Source organism: Homalodisca vitripennis, chromosome 4, assembly GCF_021130785.1.
Source record: "Homalodisca vitripennis isolate AUS2020 chromosome 4, UT_GWSS_2.1, whole genome shotgun sequence".
Lineage (NCBI taxonomy): Eukaryota > Metazoa > Arthropoda > Insecta > Hemiptera > Cicadellidae > Homalodisca > Homalodisca vitripennis.
This window is the reverse complement of record NC_060210.1, coordinates 104557740-104581542: the sequence shown is the minus strand read 5'-3', so window position 1 is coordinate 104581542 and position 23803 is coordinate 104557740. Positions and strand designations below refer to the sequence as shown.

Below are 23803 nucleotides of genomic sequence, written 5' to 3'. Positions count from 1 at the left end.
GGTACTTTGTGTAGATGGCCACACCACCATGTTTAGAAGATCTACAAAAGCTAACGGCCAATTTAAGGTTGTTAATATACGAATACTGCTTCAGCTCTTCTTCTGCCATCCAATGCTCAGTGAAGCATAAAAAGTCAAGATTCAAATCTACAGATAAATTTTCAACAATGCCAATTTTATTAGACAGGCACTGTACATTTTGGTGATATTAATTTAACGTGTTAGAGTTTACATTTATAATATCCTGATTTACACTAGATAGGCCGAATGAAGGATTTAAGCCTTGGTCATTTCTTAAGCTAGTTAATTGATAGTGTTTGAACCTTCTCCTTTCTCTAAAAACGGCGTGCAAGCGTATCACATTTTTGTTCAAAGGTCTGAGAGCTTGTAGCATTTTTGCTAAGAAAATTTTCATCATCTTAAACCCTGCCAGATACCTCTCTGAAGACTCTGCTGTCGCCGCACCATCTGCCACTGCAAATAATTCCGGCCACCAGTTGTCAAGCACTTGGTGTTTTGTTGTTGCCTGCCTTGTGGTTAATTCATTATTTTCATGCATTTCACAATGTCTTATCAGGATATAGGTTACACAATTCATCACTAGAAAACAAACAATGTATTGAATGAGCTTATTAAACAAAGCAGAAGTCGTTGGATTATTTTGTGTATACGTGTCGAGAATTACTTCGTTTTAAAATGTAACCTACCAAAAAAAAACTACAAAGTGTAGCACATTTGTACATAATCATTAATAAAAAATTGCTATGTTCGAGTGAGAAATTGTAAAATAATATAAACATTTTCTCTTTAACACCTAACTGTGGCTCCTGTACTAATAGTTTTGGAGACAAAGAGCCGATTTACACTTTTATCACCCAACCTGGTTTTTCTTGAAATCAATAGAGAAATATTTTTAAGAAATTGATCATCATTTGCAATACTAATGGTGGAGATTGAAATGAAAAACTAAATGGTTAAATATATATATATATATATATATATATATATATATATATATATATATATATAAAGTACTTGCTCCACCGGGAGTCGAACCCGGATCTCTCACTTGCCGGGTGAATGTGCTACCATTACACCACAGAGCGCTTACTTTTTCCGATTCAATTATTTTGTATTTGGCCGTATCTGTCACATATGGGTTTAAATAAGTAAACTGACACATGATCGGAAGACTAATACCTGTCAAATGACTTTTATTTACATTAAATTGTATAAATGGCAATAGCCTTATTTAATTTAAATAAACATTGAATCACAAAAATATAACAGATGTGATTCATATGTGACAGATACGGCCAAATACAAAATAATTGAATCGGAAAAAGTAAGCGCTCTGTGGTGTAATGGTAGCACATTCACCCAGCAAGTGAGAGATCCGGGTTTGACTCCCGGCAGAGCAAGTACTTTTTGTGATTCAATGTTTATTGAAATTAAATAAGGCTATTGCCATTTATACAATTTAATGTATATATATATATATATATATATATATATATATTATATATATATATATATATGAATGATAATTTTTTTTCTGATTATATTTTACTTACCTGATACAGATAAAATTGGCCGTAAATAATAGTCCAGCTATTTCACTGTCACACAACTAGCTAAAGAGACTGAAAGTTGCTACTTTAGGGGGTTTGTATATAGTTAGCTGACACTGATGTAACATTTATTTACATGTCTGACAGACTCCTGGACTAAATGTGAACTTAAGTCATATCTTAACATAGCACGCTGTACCACAGTCAATTTTATAACATAAGCCAAAAGATTTTTTATTTAATTTTTAGCAGATATAAACCATTTTTAAATCAAAAGAAAGAAGAAAACAATTAAAGAATTTTTATGGAAAATGTATGTGTAAAATAATTTTAACTTTTTTTGTCACTAAAATGCCCAGCATTCTATAAAAAGGTATGTAATTTGAAATTAACACTGAAAGTGATAAATAATAGACTAATCCCACAGAATACTACTACATCAAACCAGTAAATATCACATTTCTTGCTTTGATGTGTAATCTAATCAATAAATTGGTCAAAGGTAATTTTTTCATGCTTTTCTGGCGTGACAGATGGTTAGATTGGAGGTAGGGTTATTTTTGTGCGGTTGCCTAGATGTGAGTCACTGGTTTTGGTTGTACCCAGTAAAGGTTCAACTGGAAGTTACAAACCAGGTAGAAATAAAACCTTTTGAGGTCTGTAAGAGCTTACAAATGTTCAAAACCATATTCATTTTAGATTTGACCAGTTTTTGTTTGTTAACTAACTAACCTTACATTACTTACTTTTATTTATTCTATAACAGTGTTTCATGATAGAGTTAGTTGGCTCAGTTATTTACATTGCTTTAAATTCTTTCTGTAAATGTAAGCCAAACAATCAATGCCCTTTTTAAAACTTCAAAATGATGTTTGTTTGCAGGATAAGAAGAGTGTGGAGAGTGTATGTCTTGTGTTCAGCCGACTTGTTGACAGCTATCAGAATGATACAAGCAAGCTGGAAGAGATTGCCAGCACTGAATTGCTCACAAACCTTCAGCAACTTGTAAGTCATCTCTTGTTTGTGTTTAACTTTGTAATCTCAGCTTTTGTGTTTCAAATGTTTTCTAAAACATATCTAAAGAGAATCGTAAAAATGGATTTTTAAAATGACTGGCTAATTCATGCCGTACAAAAATCCCTTAATCTGTTAACAAAAATCCCTTAATCTGTTAGATAAGTTCAAACAGATTCATCAAACTTATGGTCTATGGAAATTTGCAAAACAATAGAGACAGGCCTCACTTTTCAAAATTAATGCATATAATATGGAACAATATTTTTTGGGGTCTTATATTTTCTTTTACTGAATTCAGTTCTAGACAATTATTAAAGCTCATAGTATCCTTGTACAATTATGGTATCAAAATAGTGTCTGAACTAAATTAATTTGAACTATTGCTAAAGGTAAGTCTGGAATAATTGACATGTTTAGTTGTAATTGATTTTTTATTTTGAATTATAAATAAAATGACTCCTTAATATTATCTAAGGTAGAATCATACATTATTCTCTGAATGTTAGGGTTTTTAAGAGGCAAATGTAGAGTGAGGTGTTCCGTACCTCGAGAAATAGGGTGTTAGTGAGGGTGCACTAGAAGCCGCAGTCCCTGAAAAAAAATTAAATAAATTAAAATGAAGAAAAATTCAGTACCATATATGTATTGAAAATTTATGTTTAAATTGTTCCATTATATAAGTTCAATTTTAAAAGTCAATGAATAAGCATTGTGTTGTGGAATTAAATAACTGACCCTTTCCCAAGGCAACAAATACGTATCTAAATCTGAGTAAGATTTATCTTTCTTTTTAACCCTTTTAGTGTCACAGGTGAACATTTTTACCTTGCTAAGAAATGCCAAAATATGTTTATGGGTGATATGCAAGTGCCACAGGTTTTTGGCATAATAGCAAGGGTTTGGGAGATACTGTATACAAAATGTTATTTATGGGGATATCAGAAAGCTCTTCTGCTTGCTTTAACCCTTTTAACCCCGACGTCCGTAATATACGGACGTCGTAAAAATGGCGTCAACTCCCGACGTCCGTATAGTGCAGACGTGCACTTTTTATTACTTTACTGGCCACCTATTTCACCAAATGCTTTGAAATTTCACAGACTTGTGCACAAAGATATTTTGCATCGAAATATATTAGTTTGTAATGGTTTGACTTCGTATTTTGTCAGTCTGTGACTGAGCAATTGCAGTTTGTCTCGACTGACTGCTCACGCTTGTTGCAGACAGCTGTATATCACATGGTTGTGAATATTCCGTTTTCTTCACAGTTTTAGGTTAAAGCAGAGTAAAGTACGGCAGTTAAAGTTTAGTTTATTATTTGTTTGATTTCAAAATGAGTAAAAGACATTGTTCAAAGTCTCCCGTAAGTGAAAATACACTAATTAGTAACCTAGTTGCAAATGGTGTGGATGTGATTAGTGACTCCAATTGTTTTGGTGACCACAAGTGCTAAAACATTTTGTAGTGATGTAAATATTGTTTTAAAAATTTTTTTAAATTTAGATTATGAACATTTTTAGTTATTTTGTCAGAAATAACTTTGGTTTTATGTTTATTTTAAGTACTGTGAATTTCAAAGGTCTTGTTACATTGCCTTGCCCAGAAATGGCAAAAAGACAAATGTACACGGCTTTACAAAAATTGATGTTACTCCACTTGTAAATAAGGTAGGCCTATAATTTTTGTTTCCTTTTATTAAAGATTAAATATGTCATAAAGTAAATGGGTATTTTTGTGTCAAATATTTTTTTATCTATATGGTTTCCATGATCAAACTTGAAATGTTTTCATTTTTATTTATTTTTTATATATGTATATGTATGTAAAAAAATTTTTCTTTCAAAATAATAATTTTATTTGTATATTTCTGTAAGCTACATGTATAAAGAAGTAAAACAAAAAAAGAATTACCTAAATATCTTAATAAATAACTGAGTTATGAATTTTTTACAAAACCCTTACATTTTGTCTGAAAATGGCTTGGGATTTCTGGCACATCACTTGATTGAATGGCCGGGGTTAAAAGGGTTAAACATTATTAAACTGAATATTGAAAAATGTATATAAACTAAAAACATTGTACTAAAATGTAAAAAAACAAATTTTTACTCAGAAAAAAATAAAACTTTAGATTTGAAGTGAAATTATTATTTTCAAAAGAAGACAATGGTAGTTGTCAATGCTATCATGTTGTAGATCATTTAAAGGCAATCCACAATATTATATAAATATGTTGTATTTGACATTTATATAAAGTGAAAAAATATGTTAATGGTTCCCTATGTCACCGAGGTTATTTAGGGAAATTGCAGTGTTTTAGTGGAAAATTCATGGAAATTTTATTTATATGAATAAACTAATAGTGTTGTTTTCTTTTAGTCCTTAACCCTTTGCGATCGGTCGTCGACTATAGGTCGACCGCGGCAGTTTCGCTGAACGCTCGCATGTCGACAATAGGTCGACCGGATAATGTCACTGCTTGTTTGGCCATTTCTAACCTATTGCTGTTCGGTATTTGAGTTATTCAGTACTTTGGACTTCTGTTTTGGTTACGTGAATGCTACGTCGATCTTTATTCACGATATAGGAGGCATTGGAAGTGAAAATAGAAGACCAATACAACTGAAGTCTGCACTTGCGTCGTGTTTACAAATATGGCTGGTCCAAGTACAAGTTTTATCGATGACGAAATATTAGATGAATTAGATGATTGTGATAGTATTTTCAATGAAATTAGTATCCAAAATGAAAAACGGATTATTGAAGAAGACCGTGATAGTGATTTTGAGTTGAATCATAGTGAAAATTCTTCTGAAAACATTGTGGTAAATGACGGTAACCTAGACGCCGGTAACCTAGACGACGAAAGTGATGTGTTTGGATTGGAAACTTTAGGTAATGATGGGGAAGAATTTGATCAATTCATGGATAATGTGATAGAAGTAGGACAAGGAGATGAAAAAATAGAGGTAGGCCTAGGCTACAAACTAGTAGACTAAGAGGAAGAGCTAGACTGTTACCCAAAGTAGGCCTAGGGCTGGACCAAGGCAAAATTATAATATATATAATGTATTATATATATATTATATAATATAATGAATAACATGTATCTGATGAGGTCCTAGTGCCTTTTCACCTGTATTCATGTAATTTTGGTTTATTACATATGTATAGAAAAATAAAAATTATGTTTTTATATTTTTATACTTCTTTTTTATATTTTTTAAATGTTACTTAAAGTTATAAAAAAAAATACTATAAAATAATGTAAATATTCTTTTTAGGTTATTTACATTGATATATAAAGAGAAAAAAATTAAAAAGTTGCAGAAAAAGGGACTTAAAAATTGCATTTATGTATTGTCAAAGAACTGTAAACTAACAGAAATTAAATACGACCTGAGGACAGTCGAAGCAATTTTTATTGAGACCTCAAAGGGTTAATAGTGTTGTGTACAAGAAATAATATAAGAAGGTTGGGAAAAAATTATGGTACATTAAAAACTTTTCATTGAATGTTGTATGTTATGTGAAACAAAATCAAAATTGAAGTATAATTTGAAAAAACTATGTGAAAAAGTAGATTATCTTAAAGGCTTTCTTGTTATAGATCAGAACAATACAATCTATATTGATATATTTAACATAATATTTACAAATTTTTAAGTCCAAACAACTTTTTGAAAGAAAATGTTAGCATGTCTTATCAATGTAATCTATGCAAACCCATTTTTACTAGGAAACTGAAACATGCTACTGACAAAAAATTATTTTGTTCAAAGACAATGTAAAATCAAAATTTATTACCTTTTCAGTAACTAATTGTTTTCAATGTAAAGAAAGAAAATTTAAGACCTCTTCTGACTACCTGCACTTTTACAAACACCCCACACTCTGCCTTGTCTGCATTCAGATTTAGACCTAACTGGCATTGTTTTTGGGTCAGTTGAAGGATTGTAGCCTTTTATCCTCATGTGTATCATCAACCTGGTAACTATCACTGTCACTGCCTGAACTAGACCTTAGCTTAGGCTCTTTAACACACCTTACATTATGCCTATAGGGTAAATGGTCTTTCTTGGGAAAAGACGGCTACTAGTTACGGGTGCTTCAATGTCTATATCTTGTGTAATATTTTCTCTTTTAACAATTAGCTCTAAACTAGGAGTTTTCAATGATTTTTAGTTTATAAAAAACTGGACACTGACTAGACCTATTTCCTTCATAGTGAACACTTGGATTAGCAGGCGTTTCTCCGGCACTGACCTCATCTAGTAGTCGTATTATTTTTTATTTTACTGTCCGTCGTTTTATAACTTTCCAATCACAACATAAAAAATAATCAGTTATTAGGTAAACAATAACACCATTTACATAACACAGACAGAGGTTTGAGACAGACGTTTTCAGATGCGTATTGCATCGTCTACAGACAGTACAATATCAAGTGAAGGACTAAAATGTGTATTTCGGTCCTTTGTAAAGCAGTTTCCATGGTTTCAGCCAATACCATGCCAATGGTCTTATGTGACTCCAGCATTTCTCATACAAATTTAGCAGATCCCGGCACTCAAGTGCATTTTCACTGGGGTGACCCTCGCACTAAAAGAGTTGAACCTTTGAAATACAGTTATATTATTCATGAAATTCAATAGATTTTATTTTTATATAAACAATAATGTGTAGCACCAAATAATATTTATATCACAAATTCAAAATAATTCCCAAACACACACACACACACACTGGTTTCTGAAATAAAATTTTAAAACACAGACAAACGAAATACGAAGCATTTCTGACACAGCAGAAATATCTAGTATATATCTATAACTTAGTTATGAAAGTACCTGAGGAGGGAATAGCAGAAGAGCTGAGCAAGGCTCCCAGACCTTCCTTGATATTTGCAACTGAATGGAGTACATTAGACTTTGCCTTCAGTGTGTGTCCTAATATTGCAGCTTTAACTCCCAGCGCTTTACCAATGACTCCAAAAATGTTGACCTAATGACAGTTAAAATTAACTACAATTTATTTGTTAAGAATACATATATTTACATAATTTTCATTTTGCATCTAGTTATGATAATCTTGAGCTTACAATATTCTCATATTTGTTCTCTAAATAAAAACTTACTTTTCTTTGCCTCCCTTATTTTATTTTTTGGTAGTTATATCATCGTCATACACCAAAACTAATTGTGTAAAGTAAACAGTAAATAAGAATATTTTTTTAAATTTTTATTGCTTTATTTAAACATTAATTTTTCTAAATTATTGAAATGTCATGCATTATGTAAATTATTTTAAATGTACCTTTGGCACTGAATAAGAAACTGGAACTACTTTTACTACAACAAATGGTTTAGCATCTGTAATAGATGACAGCAAACATATCAGCACTGCTACAATCTGCAAAAACAAAAAACAAAGTTATTGAATGAATAAGGATTGATAATTTGAATAATTAAAATGTATCAGTTACTATTTTTAACATAGTTATTTAAACTATGTATTTGTGAGTACAGTAAATCGTGCAATAACCAGCACATCCGATAACTAGCCTGGTGACAAATAATAAAACATTTTGTAACTGTAGGGTTTACAAGCAAGGAATGTCACATAGACGAGTTTGGATCACCTATCTCATGCTAGAACCACCTAGGCATGTTAAGGAAAGGATTTCCATTTAGTAATGTACATCTAAAAACAAATTAACAACTTTAGATATAAATGACCAAATTATAGATAAAAATATCTAGAATTAGTGTAGAATTTTCAACAAACAGTATAATGGAAATGAACTATCTCTTATTGTGTATAAGTGATTATAGTTATTATTTTAATGCTCGAGGTGTTTCTGAGGAGATGATAATGTTATTATTGTTGACAATTTTACTATGCAATGTTTCTTCACAGTTTGACATTGTAATTGATTTTGCCTACAGTTTTATATAGCGTGTAACTGAAATACGTAGATAAACTTCAGGAGATTGTTCCTAGGGTCAAAACAAACAAAAAAGTTTCTATTAATGAATGTCCTAAAATACATAGTTTTCCGTCTGTTTGTTTTTACATTAAAATTGTTTTCTAAACAACCATGAAAGGTAGAAAGTTAAAATTTTCAAAATATTATAATCTAGTAAAGATTGTCAATTTTTTTAAATTGAAAATTTTTAGTCATCAAAATTCACAAATTCTTTGATGACGAATTTATTAAAGACTATTGCATAAAAATGTACTATAATCAAAAGAGTTTATAAATTTTATTCTAAAACAAACTGTACCTTATTTATTGAAATCGCTTAAAAGATAAAAGTTGGGGCATTTTTTTTAAATTTAGTAACATATTATATTTGCAAGTTTGTCCAAGTTTCAGAAAATAAAAGTATTTTTCATGTTTCAGAAGTTGATGTAAGTATTAAGGCAGTATAAACATAAAAAGTTATTTTGGGTTAAAAAGAACAAACATGATATTATTAAATTTGAAAAACAATACTCTAAACAAACAATCTGCATGACTCAACTTCCATGGTTTAAACAGCTGAATCTGCTTTCATATTAAGACACAGCTGATTAGAACAATGAAGTGAGATAAGTAAGTTATTTCCTTGTTTATTTTTCACAAGATATCATCTGTTACTTTCACTTGTAGAAACATTATTAGTCAATAGTGCTCTTATTCTATTTAAGATTGCAGGCTATCCATTTAGCCATCAAGCTGACATGATATTTATGTTTGTAAAAGCTAACGTAATAGTCGTCTGGTGTCCCGTCTGTATTGCGAATCATTTCCAAATAGACAACAACCTACCCATTCAACATTTGCTGCTGTTTTCCTTACTACCTTCTACTGCAGACTGAAGTGCACAGAGACAGTGTAGAACTCCCTGATTTGGAAAAAAACATCTTACAACAAGTAGAGGAAGATCAAGGTTAGGAGCAATACTCAGCGTAGACATGACTGTATGGCGAGTTCTACATGACCCATTTACGAGTTATATCTGTACCATTATCAGCGTGTACAAGCCCTTAGCCCTGCTGAATTTCCATTACGTTTGCAGTTTTGCCAATGGATTTATCATCAAGCTAACAACCCTGGCTTTACATCACTAATTTTTTATACAGATAAAGCTTGTTACAGAAAAAGGCCGATCAGGAAAAATGGGAAATATTGACAGAAAAGCTAAAAAAAGTTTGAAATTGAAAAGAAAAAAAGACGTTTGGCAAAATTATAAGAAAGAGAGACACAAGACATAAAACGGATCACAGAAAAAGCATCTACATCACAACATTTATATACTAGTAGTTATAGTGATTTTAAAGGTGAGTAATTAGAAAACATATCCAAGTCGGAAATGGCTACTCAAAAACTTCCAACAAATATAGGACTAGAAAGAAAATACTTAATGACAAACCTTGCTGTTTGCCTTGATATCTTAAACCTAAGTGACAGAAATCAAACCTGTTGACATCTACCCTGAAACAAAGTGTGGGGTAAGGTCTGGAGATCTTTTCAGCCAGTTAATAACTCTTTCAGTACCAATCAGTTTGTCTGCAAAGTGTTAATTTAAAAATTTTCTAACTCAATGAGCAGTATGCGGAGGAGTGCCATCAAGTTGAAAATACATATTCATTTGTGTTAAAAGTTGTATATTTTTCAGAGAAGTAAACAATTCATTACGTAAAGATTCCATGTATTTTATGTTACAAGTCAGTTCTCTAATATGAAAGGGCCAATTAATTTATCAGCTACGTTTTTTTACCTTTTTAACATATGTTTCTAATATTGAAATACATTGTACGTGTGAATTCCATAACTACTTTTATTTCCTAATGTTTTTTTGTAAAGAATCTTTTATAGACAAGTTTTATTATTTTTTCAATGGGTTGATCTTGAAATTTTTGTTAAGTCATTAATTTATATTGTTATGCAGTATGAGAAAGTAATATAAAAGCTCTATTTTGAAACAATTTGTTTTAATATGCCTTGCAAAGGTAGCAGGTCTAGGGTTAAAATCAGCTGATGAAAAAGAAAAGATGTGGAATAAGTTTCATGACAATAGAAGATGAAATTAGTTGCTGAACACATAGAAATTAGATGACATTCACTGTATTAAATTAACTCTATTGAACATGTTACAAATACAGTAATGTAATCATAATTTGTACAATTTCAAAAAAATCAGATTGCACGTACACAACTGGGCAGATGGTTTTTTTTACAGGTTTTAGATCAAGTTTTGTTCTGTTTGAATAGTGAAGTAGATGAAATTGTACTCTCGATTATACAGTAGTATGATTAAAGGTTGCACCTGGTGTGGAACTCTGTTGTGTCCTCACTTGAGATGCTTAAAAGCTCATATACAATATCCAATCATAACTATATCCAGTCATACAAATGTTTTAAATATTTTCTTATTTTCTACCTATTTCTATCTAACTTACCAACAATGATCTCATAATGAAGTATGAATAAAAAGGATCCAAGAAAATTGCTGATTATTCCAGAATGGCTAGTTTCAAGTGAACTTATATCATTGCTCTCTCCCCAGCTTCCGACCTTGACTGGATTATCTATTTATCCCCTCTAAATTTTATCTTTGTCATAACAGGTCTGATCTTACCTGCATGGGTATTAGAGTTTGCTTCTTAACTATGTAATTAACTTACTTGATAATCCTTTCTAAGAAAAGACAGAATAATATGTCGTTGATTGAAATCTGCTTATTAAAATAAATAAATGAATTGGTAATTTTGTTTTTAAGATAATTACACACACTATGACCATAAACTGGCCTTGAAAATTAAGGAACTAGAATAAATACAAATAATTATAAATTGTGTAAGACTTCAGCTTCCTTCTCATAACACACCATGTTTATTTTATGAAGTTAAACTATTTCACTGTGTAGAGTACCATATCAGGAAAAGATATAATGTATTATTTCTTATAATAACACTTTATAACCATCAATTTTATTCTTTATACACATGTTGCAGAATTTTGCAGTCCTTTGCTATAATTTAATAAATTATCCTTCTGTCTTTGTGTGTATATTAATTGTTACTGTTATGAATATTGTGTACCAGTCACTTCAGCAACAGTATCCCATTAGTGTTAAGTGATAGAGGGTTTGGAATAGTTAAGGGAAAGAAATTAATAACAATGTTATGTTGTAAGGATTATATTATCAAATCACAATATTTGCATGATTCTAGTTTAAATAAAAGTACAATTAAAATCTAATTGATTTCTTGTTTACACAGTATTCTAAGTATTTTTCTTTGTTTATCACACATAACATGTTCCTTCACATTATTAGTTGAACTCAATTATTAATATAATAATATGCTGGCTATAACAAAAAAATGTATTGTTGTGCTTGATAATTAAAAAAATTGCAGTGATATTAATTTCATATCCTGTGGGAAAATAGGGATTTAGCAATCATAGAACTTAAAACAGAAAGTTCAGTTAAGTCTACAGAGTTTCATTTGTAATACGGTCCATACCAGTGTGTTCCTGTGGGTCGATGTGTGTTTAAGTGTCCATAACTATTGCCAGTAAACCCCCCACTTTGAGCTTGAGCAATCGCATTGCTTCCAGCAAACCCTCCTCCACTGGAGGCAGAAGCGTATGCACTGCCTCCACTGCTATGAGCTGTTGCTACAGCATTTGCTCCACTGAAACCTCCATTGCTCTGAGATGTTGCAAATGCTGTGCTTTGTGATGCACCAAATCCAGTGCTTTGTGATGCGCCAAATCCATTTGATGCAGAAAGTTCATGACCTCCAAAACCACCTGAAAAACCATATCCATAGTAGTCCTGTCCTCCATATCCTGTACTTGAGGCTACTCCTCCTAGTTTGTGAATCCCTGCTCCACCCAACACTCCCAGTTTGAGTTTTAATAACTTCAGTGGAAGAAGTTTGAGTGTGGCTGTTGAAGACCCCAGCAGGCAAGCCATTATTATTACCTGTAAAAAAATAAAATTTGCCATGAACATCTTATTTTATTTTCAGTTTATTGTGCTTTAATTGTATTATTATTCTTTAAGTAGTATATTTCAGAGAAGCATCTTGTACAACAATTTATTCTTCAACAGATTGTAGAAAGATAATTTAGAACATTAGGGTTACAAAAGTATTGGATTGGATTTACCCATTTCGTAATGTCAGCACTTGTTATTATGACATCACTGACAATCAGTCTGGAAGTGCTTTCTATTTATGTTCCAACCAAGGTTAGCAAGTGACTCACCTTTTATTGTAGAATGTCTGTTGTAAACTAACTCTTCAACTGATGATTCAGCTTGGTTTTTGGATTCAAAAAAATCAGAAAAATGTATTCTAAGCAATAATTATATTTATATTGTTAATTCTTCTATGTTTTTCTTTGAAATTAATAAATAATGATAATTATTGTGATAAAACAAATCATGCAAATAGGGAAATTAACCTTGAAATTGATTTATTTTTACAGATATGTGTCAAATACCACTTACATGCCATTACTATCATTGATCAAAATATATCATAAGAAAAAGTTGCTCATGATTGCTACTTTTCTTCTAACTAGCTAACTCATTTTATTCAGAGTGCTAATTTAGTTATACTATTCCTATTTTGTTATAATTATTACACAATATGTTATGTAATAAAGAAGACACATAATACTAAGCAAATCTACAAAAAATGAAACCATTAACAAATATTTTAAAATATTTTTTGTTTTAGTTCATTAATAATTTTTAATTTATTTAAATTTTTTTACTTAAATATTTATGATGTTGTCCTTTCAATACCATGTCGCAGTATCAAAGATCTTTCCATAACAATCATTTCGTATTAACAAATTTGAGTGGGAAATAATGACAGCTTTCGCTCTAAAAGTTATAGAAAACAGTGCAGCTATTGTACATGCTGTAGATACAAGATATGTTTATAGTCATTCAGCACAATTACACATCATGCAATAGACAAAGTCAACAAATTATATATACAAAATTATTTAAGCCATTCCTTTTATGGAATAAGAGAACAAATTAATAATATCTAAGTAAACACATGTAGGAAATTTTTATAAAGCAATAAAGTGTATATATTAAATTAAAAACTTAGATTACTAAAATATTATAGGCCATGTAGTAATTTATGGAGAAAAAAGATTGGGTTTACAGCCACTTTTCTAGGGTTACTTTCATTTTTCTTAATTTAACATTCCATATCTTATTGAAAAGTTTTATTCTTAAAATTACATGACTGTTTTTATTAGTTTTATATAATCTAATTGAGGTACATCTAGCAAATTATTTTCTTTTATAGTATAAATGTATGTTTTGTATTATATATATATATATATATATATATAATTTTCTAAATTTTCCTTAACTTTAGCAATAAACATATAAATTAGACAAAGTCATAATTTTGAATTCTTTAAATATGAGTAAACAAGATTCTTGCTTAGATACATTCTTCATAACTCTGAAAACCTTCTGTCAAGTAAAAACTGGTAATGTCATAGTATATTTTATGTTTGAGTTTAGTTCCCGTACTTAACAGGAAAGTTCTTTGTGTTTAAAACATGTTATGCCATGCTTCATAAAAATATAACAAAATATTGAACTTACCAAAGTCAAGGGAGACATGTTGTGAGTGTTAGTATGAATTAGCAATAAACAGATCTCTTGTAGCTCTGTAACAGTATATAAACTGAAAGTGTGCTAAAATAAGAAAATATAGAACATTGAAACAACAATAGACATGAGGTCTAGGAAATTCTGCTGGGCTGTAGGGGTTTGTGACATCCGATCAGTTGTTTACATCCTCCTTGTTAGTATCAGATTTTCCCAGTTTAGCTGTGACTAATCAGCCTAAAATAAGTGTGGCAACAATTGAAATAAAAAATTTCACTACTGTTTTAAATATATTATAATCAAAATACTGTAGGGCTTAGAGACTTTAATGTTAAGTGCATCAAACTAGACAAATATCTGCTTGTATTGTTCAAAATGATTGTTTAATAATAAAATAAAACATTTGCATGTTTTAACTGATCAAGTTAAAGTACAATCTAAACTGGGATATTTCCTAAAATTCAACCATTTTATAAACCTGTATTATTTCTGAAAATTATAATGGATTTAAAGGTGAATATTCTATTATATTGAATGAAACTAAACATAAGGAAGTTTTAAAAAATCGTTTGTGCATATAGCATTTAATAAGAGACAAATTAGTTAAAATATGTAATAAAAAATTGGAAATAGGTTTCTTTACCTTATAGTACATGGGAAGGTTTCTGATATTAAAGCCTCAAAAACAAAGCTTTAAGTTAAATTTTCTCATTTTAGGTACTATTTTGTATAGAAAAAATAATTGTTGGAAGTTATGACTTTTTTTATATAACTAACTGTTGAAAATTAACATTTTACTAGATTAGAGAGGCTTTTAATGTGAAATATAAAGCTGAAAGGTCCTAGCAACGAGAACTTGAGACCTCTACTTTCTGCAGCAATTAACTTGCCAATGGACATAATACAGATTTTTTAAATTGTTATAATGACTTGTAGACCTCTTTTGCATAAATATTAATTAATTAAAGTTTTTAGCAAAGTTATGGAAACACTTTTGTTTACTTGTTTTAAAGGCTGTAGAATTATTATTTCATATAAATCAAATACTATAAATTAACATGTAATAAAGTATATGAAACTAGCAATTTACTTGCACAACTCATATTGTAGGGGGATAAAATATCATTGATTAACTTGAGTGAGATCTGGTAGGACAAAATTGGTAGTCACATCACAAGTGACACAGAAATCGTGCCGAGCTGAGCACAAATAACACTATATCAAGCTATATTGGCTATGGTCCCGTCCCGTCATGCAATGTTCAGTATATTAGGTTGAATCAACAAAATGAATGAGAAAAAATGTATATTTATTATTTTTAGTACGTTCAGATTCAAAAATAGATTAGTATTGTGCTCTCTCCAGCCTTAACCACCCCATCTGTTCATTCACCCAAACAATAGAAGTCAGCTTCTGTTTAGTGCTGTTATAATTTAAACAAACGTATAAATAGAGATAAAAAATAAAATAAAAAGAAGTGTTCTCTACGGTTTCATTAAAAAAAGTCATAAGTCAGTCTTCTTAACTGCTTCCAAGAACTACGATTACATAGACATTTCAAGATCATTTCTTCTGACTACGTTCTGGACTAACACCAAAATTAAATAATCGGTCAGACTGGCTATGCCGTGACATCTGGTCGATTCAAGACATCTATTCCGGGTTCTTCATTATTAGAATCGTTTTCACTGTCCTGTAATATCGTTTAAGAACAAACTGCTGATACAGTTTCTATGTCGGTCATCGCATCGGTGCTATTTTTTATCCAAAGATAATAATTTACATCAATTTGTGATTCTCAGTGTTTTTTGGCCTACTAAAACATTGTTAAATTTATATAATTATATTATACACATTATTCTGAACACAGAAACACTCAACAAAAATTTTTATTCTTTGAGTCCCTCCACTCCGTATAAAAATGATACATATAAATGAGGTTCAGATAAATGAGATAGTATTGTATTTCTATTATTTTGATAGAGTATACTGAATGGCTTAAAAGCGTTTAAATAAATAAAATTTTCCTTAGAAGAAACTAAGGAACATTACAGTTTCTGAGAGGCAAACAGGTTCAACCTTACAGCTCAAGAACCAAATGTAAAACTCAATGACATTGCAGATACAGACACAAGTCAGGGAAGTCATCTCCAATGTAAATCCAAAAAAAACTCCTCTGGCCTAGGTGAGATACCTTAAAAACTACTAAAACGCTGTGTGGGTGGGCTTACATTTCCACTTGTCATAATTTTCAAAAAAACCTAAAGGAAAATTTCTTCTAAGACTGAAAGTGTCAAAAGTTTACCCTAAGTTTAAAAGTGGTGAACATTTCAACAATTACAGACCGATCTCACTTATTTTAACTATTTTTAAAGACTGAAAAAATTGTTTTAAGAGATAGCTGGATCACTGTCAAATATAACCTTAATTCCTTAATAATAGCCAGCATGGCTTCACTACTGAAAAATAAAAAACTACAGAATTGATCAAGCTAACCGAAACCATTATTGACAACTGGAAGCAGGCTATTTATCAACAGCAATTCTGCTTGACCTAAGTAAGGTTTTTAATTACTTAAGCCATAAACTTATTACTTTGTGAGGTTAAGTGGTAAAAGCGGAGTTTATGGTCCTAACTCCACCTCTAATAAAGACATTTTTCATTTTAAATTTATCCTTGACAAATTGGCATATATAGGAGTACATAAAACAGCAAAGAAATGGTTTGAAAGCTATATGGACGGCGGACAACTAATGGAACTGAAGCACACCAACAATGCTACCACTGTAAAAATACAACCAAAACCCCTCCCAGTCCAAAGGGAAGTGCCCAAACGATCATTGCTAGGACCAACGCTTCTCATTTTATTTCTTAACACATTGTTTCAGTGAGTATCTGCGAGAATTTGCACCCCCTTAATTTATTCTGATTATAAAATTCTGCTACTGAACGGACAGACAATCATTAGACGACTTGGCAGTGTCATCCTACGTTGCCCTAAGTATGGCATACCATATCATGGTAATGGCAATGACCTGGTTATAAACACAACTAAAACCAGTCAGATAACATTTGGAAGACGAGCATCTGAAGTTTAAATCATTCCTGATGTACAAATGGAGCCACATGTTAAGTTCTTGTGACAGACTATAGATAATAATATGCATTGAACACCACATATAGATACCTTTAATTAAAAACCGAATGATGGCCTTTGTATGATAAAACAAATCAAATCCCTCAACAACATTATACAGCTAGATTAGCCATTTCTCCTTTTTTGAAACCCATCTAACATGGCCTGTTGTATGGGATGGTACAACAGCAACAAATCTAAAAAGAGTCCTAACCAGCCAGAAAAAATCTCCCAAGAATTATAGCAGGTCTACATCACCTGGCCAGTTACAGAGATGCTTTCAAATCTTTAAAAATTATGACAATAGTTTCATTCTAGAAGTTGTAAATGTATCCTGATGGACGAAATCCACTAACGAACAGAAATATTCACCACTATAATACCAGGAATGGTGAATTATATAACCTTTCAGTATACCATCTAAAGCTATATGAATCTAAACTATCCTACATAGGCAGAACAAACTACCAGAAGAACGTAATACAAGTAAGGGTACTCACTAAAAGCAGCGCTTAAAGAATTGTTCATTGACCGACCCTTTTACTCTCTTGAAGAATTTCTCAGAGGAACTTCCGAGGACTGACCTAAATTTACCAACAAAAATAAAATCTTGATACTATTTGTAATCTTGATGATATTAATAAAGATGATTCTGTATGGGATGAGGCTCAAATGGTTTTGCTACAAACGGCTCTTAAATAATACTTATTAAACTCATAACAAGTCTATATAGTATTTTGTGCACCCTGAGTGATTAACCAACTGAAATCAACATACCATATTTATTGTTCAACACACAAAATTGGATTTTTAAGGCTTTTCAGTTATATATTTACTGAGGACATGTGTAGCATGCTGGGGATGTTGTCAGTGATGTGTAGCAATTGTCCTCAACTGGCTGTCATCTTGCTTCATCAGAACATAGCTGATACTTTGTGCTACTTGCTCTCATGCTCATTGTTGACTGATTTGTATGCTTGCAGCTTGTGGTGTCTCCTCCTGTGATCAGCACTGGTACGTTCATCACAGTGCTGCGGATGTTGTCAGTGATGTGTAGCAACTGTCCTCAACTGGCTGTTATCTTGCTTCATCAGAACATAGCTGATACTTTGTGCTACTTGCTCTCATGCTCATTGTTGACTGATTTGTATGCTTGCAGCTTGTGGTGTCTCCTCCTGTGATCAGCACTGGTACGTTCATCACAGTGCTGCGGATGTTGTCAGTGATGTGTAGCAACTGTCCTCAACTGGCTGTCATCTTGCTTCATCAGAACATAGCTGATACTTTGTGCTACTTGCTCTCATGCTCATTGTTGACTGATTTGTATGCTTGCAGCTTGTGGTGTCTCCTCCTGTGATCAGCACTGGTACGTTCATCACAGTGCTGCGGATGTTGTCAGTGATGTGCAGCAACTGTCCTCAACTGGCTGTTATCTTGCTTCATCAGAACATAGCTGATACTTTGTGCTACTTGCTCACTGGCCTCACTGCCGATGCCATTGGAGAAGAGGTAGGTTCATATTCCTTCTTATTAGTAACATTCATGTATCATAAGCATCATCTTCATAGAGACATGTTGGAAGGTTACTAACTGTAGTAGTGTTTGGTGATACTCCGAACATTGACAGAGAGCCAAAGTGTTAATTGGAAAAATACTGACAGCACTGCCTCTGTGACAATCAATGTAGAAATAGAACACGATTGTTAGAGGGATGGGTTCTCTCTCAATGAGCCTCCATGGATGTCTCTTAAGACCCAAGTCATTGAATTTAAAACAGTGAATTCTGATGCTAACAATATCTTAAAATCTATAAACTTTAATGTAATTGAAATATTAGTCTATAATTCCTATAGTTTAATTATTATATATAATAAAGGGGTTTTTTTTTCTTTGAGAATGCTTAAATATACAATAACATTAAAAACTCAACTTGTTTACCATGCTTATTTCTCCTCACATGAATTATGGCTTATGTCTTCATCATGCAAAAAAAGCCTGTGAGAATTCTAGCAAGTATACCTCCACATGCCATTTCTCCTCACATGAATTATGGTTTATCAGTATGGGGTGTTCCTAAACACGCTGATAATGTCTTCATTATGCAAAAAAAGGCTGTGAGAATTCTAGCAAGCATACCTCCACATGCCCACTGCATAACCAGTTTCATCAATCTAAAAATTTTAACACTACAGCCACTACATCTTGGAGGTAGCATGTTCAGTGAAGTCAAAACTTAACACATTCATGGAGAATCAAACAGTCCACAGCCATAATATAAGACATAAACATGTTACAACACCAGTAAAGAATAGACTAACTTTGTTGAACCGTTTGCCTCAGTATGTGGGGCTGAAAGTTTACAACAGGTTATGTATTATAAAAGGTGTATTTACCATAACTATAGCAAATGTCTGAAATCTTGTTATCTTGACCTTCTATAGTCAATAACAAACTTTAAACAAATGTTATGTATGTATCTTCGAGACATTACTTGCCCAAGTAAATTCAGAAAAAAATTACATCAGTGGCTTGAACAAAGGGCATTCTATTCTTAACAGAAAATTTAGAATACCAATAAGAATATGTCCCATACTAATGTAATTAATAGACTAGTATGTTTTAATTGCTTGTTTATGTATTATAATTTATTTATTGTTTGTATTTTACATATTTTAATTTATTGTATTGTTTAACTCAACAAACAAAATTATTGAATTAATCCAATTATAGCTCTTAATAACATTTATAATTTTTAATGTATTATATTTTAAACTTGTTGTTTCATTTATTATACTTATTGTTATTTAATTTTAATCTATATTTTTAAGGTTTTAATTTAGTTTAGTCTTTTATTAAAGTTTCATGACAAATCATCTATCATAAAATTATGATGTAATGTGATGCTTATGAATAAATATAATAAAAACTTCTTAATTAATGTATATATTTGAATATCTTCTGAGATAAACTTTCAGATTTATCAAACTGTAATGAAAGTTACAGTGTCAAAAAATGTTAGTTCAGTAATATCATTTTAATGTTAAAACAATTATTTTTTTAAAAAAAGTATGGTTAGAAGGGTTATTACTGTCGTTATATAGAACAGACTCAAAGATTAAACTTTTCTCGTTTAAAGAAAAGTAGTATATCTTCTAGAACAATCTAAAATGATAATAAGCTAATTAAACTGCAAACCATATACAATTAAATGCTGCTTGGAAGTATAAGTGATACAAAATTCTTGGGTTGGTATGTTATTGATGAAAACTTGAGTTTGGATAGGCACATACGAGGTGTGTCCAAAAAGTATCCGACCTTGGCGTCTGGCATGAACTGACGTTACTCTGCGGCAACAGTAATCTGGTCCCCTTCAAAGTACTCCCCTCCACAAGCCACTACCTTATTCCAACGCTCCTCCCACTTCCAGAAACACTCCTTAAATTCATTTTGCGGAATGGCTAACAGGTCCCTTGTCGCATTTTGTTTTATTTGTTCAACATCGTCAAATCTTTTTCCTTTCAAAGGAATTTTTAATTTCTTTTATGGAAATAGCCATAAGTCACAAGGAGCTATGTCAGGACTGTAGGGAGGCTGTCGTAGTTGGTTGATGTCGTGTGTTTGACCAAAAAACGCTGAATAAGATTTGAGGAATGAGCTGGCGCGTTGACGTGGTGCAGGATCCAGTCACGGCTTGTCCACAGTTCAGGTCGTTTCCTTCGCACTGTATCTCGTAGCCGCCTTAGGACCTCGAGATAATACTCCTTATTCACTGTCTGGCCTCATTCGTGATGAACAACGCCGTCCTGGTCAAAAAAACTGTCAGCATTGTTTTGACATTGCTTCGACTTTGTCTTGCTTTTTTCGGCCGTTGCTCTTTGCGAGTTTTCCACTGTAAAGATTGAGCCTTTGTTTCAGGGTCGTAGCCATAAACCCATGACTCATCACCAGTAGTAACTTTTTTAAATAGCCCTGGGTCACTTTTTATCAAATCCAGATTGTCCTGTGCGATTTCAAGTCGACAGTTCTTTTGGTTTTCTGTCAGCAGCCGAGGAACAAATTTTCCCGAAACACGGTTCATTTTTAAATCTTCGTGTAAAATGTTACAAACTGACGATTTTGGTATTCCTAAATCTTCTTCCAGCTCTCGGAGAGTCAATCGACGGTTTTCATTAATTGCTGCACGAACACGCTCAACATTTTCAGAGTTTCTGGCCGTTGAAGGCCTGCCAGATCGGTCATTACTCTCCACTGATATGCGGCCATTTTTAAACCGCCTAAACCACTCTTTTATTTGTGTATCGCCCATAGACACGTCACCATAAACTTTCTGTATCATAGTAATCGTCTCTGATGCTGAATGGCCAAGTTTTTGGCAAAATTTAATGCAAATGTGCTGCTCAACACGTTCAGTCATATTGAAATGCGACGCAGTACTGTACGGAACAGAGCGTTGTGACTCGCTGAGTGACCGGATCGTATTCAATGCCTAGTATAGGAAGGAGTAGGCTCACCCCTCCCCTCCAATAACCGGTTCAAGCTGGTCGGTTACGCCGCGGCTGCCTACTGGTCGACGGTCAGATACTTTTTGGACAGACCTCGTACAACAATTTTTAACCAGAATTAATTCAGGAATTGATTTATCATTGAAATATCACACCTTTGTAATACTGAAACTCAACAAACTCTTATATTTCTTATACATCATTTCTCTATCACTTTTGGAATTACTCTTTTTGGTTCTACAACAAAATATAATAAATTTATATAAAGTACTATGGTTAGTAAGATCCATAAGAGTAATTTTAAAAATTTTTTACCGACAAATTCAACAAGACCTCACATGAAAAATTTAAACATTTTGACTAAAGTCAATACATTTTATGTTCATTATTAGTTTTAAAGTGCCAGATTCAAAAAGGAAGTGATCGTCCTCACCCTATAATAGAATAAAAATCTGTTATACCATAAGTTTTATAGAGAAAGCCTTCTTATCCCCTTTTAAGTCTTATTCTGGTCTCTGTGAGGACTTTATCATACAGAATAAGGGGATATGTCGATAAAGTACAAGGTTTTAAAGTGCAACCGTCACAAACAGGATTAGAACCTCCGCTATCTCTCACTCAGATACAAAGTATAATATCTTAGTCCACTCGGCCATCAGTAATCCCAAGAAATCCATGTACAGATGTTTCCAAAAAGGTGTCACAAATACAATTATTTGTTTAATTTTTTCTCTTGTTTGTCATAATTTATGTGCAAATGTAGGTATCTGTACCTTTACTAGTACTAGAAATAATAATTTTTTTATAAAAAATACAAAATTGTGACTAGCGACTAAACAACACATTTCTTAACCTATGTTTATAAAAAAACTTTCTTTGGAATCATGAGTTCTATTAGTACAGAAGTTTCTATAAACACCTTGATTATATATTTATATCCTATCCTCTTCACTAATGCTAAATGTTTAGTTGTAACTTATAAAAATGTTAATAATTTGAAATAAAGTTAACTTATTTTAGTGTTCTGTAATTTTAAACAGAGGATTTTTAGTTAATAAATTCCCAAGGCTGACCTATACTTAACAAATTATCTGTTATGTTTATGAGAGTTGTGTATTTTTATTTATTAAAACTCCCATAATTGTGATTTATAAAGTTACCTCCAGATCTATTTATTATTGGTTCAGAAATGTATTTTGTATCAGCTAATAATAATTTTAGTTTAAATATGTAGTTGTATATTTTATACTCAAAAGTGAAACTGAAAAGTGAACAAGATATGATATAGAATATTTTAATACTAAGATTCTTAACTTAAAAACGATAAAGTTAATCCTAGCTTTATATGTAAGTATACGAATTTTTCTGTTTGATCGTGGAAATTTGACCTAACAATGGCAATTTAATTGGCAGGTGGAGCTGATATCGCGTAGTCCCCAGGAGCTGTACGAGATGACATGTCTGATCGCAGAATTGATGCCAGTGTTGCCAACTGAAGGGTTATTCAAGGTGGATATTCTGTTGGAGCGAGCCAGTCCACAGACTCAAGCTGACACTGTGACATGGCAGTGGCGTGATGATCGTGGCCTATGGCACCCGTATAATGCAGTTGACTCTAGGATTATTGAGGTACATTTTCTACTGAAAAGTTGTTATATTGTAACAAATCTGGGAATTGACTACATGACTAATGCTCTACATGTTAATTTCAACTTAACCTTTGAGAATTTTTCATTGATTTTAAAACGCGAGAACTCGCTCACTGATTTTAATTTCAAACCGCTTCAGGGTTTTGAAAATTATGCATAACCAAGCTTAAAAATAATTATTTCCTACAAAATCAATGAGTGACATTACATTTGTTATATAATGCTAATACCGAATAATTAATGCATTAATTCGTTATGCACATAAATGTTGAAAATCTTTTATGTC

The 23803-nt window shown here is 31.8% G+C and overlaps 1 protein-coding gene across 1 annotated transcript in view; it reads left to right on the top strand.

Annotated features, from left to right (window-relative positions):
• The window catches only part of LOC124359871 (E3 ubiquitin-protein ligase TRIP12), a 116441-nt gene that overhangs the window by 64013 nt on the left and 28625 nt on the right, over positions 1-23803 (top strand). The window contains exons 15-17 of the mRNA XM_046812978.1: positions 2454-2576; positions 18702-18875; positions 23282-23497. Of these exons, the coding sequence (XP_046668934.1) occupies positions 2454-2576; positions 18702-18875; positions 23282-23497 (513 nt within the window). The remainder of the gene's footprint in view (positions 1-2453; positions 2577-18701; positions 18876-23281; positions 23498-23803) is intronic.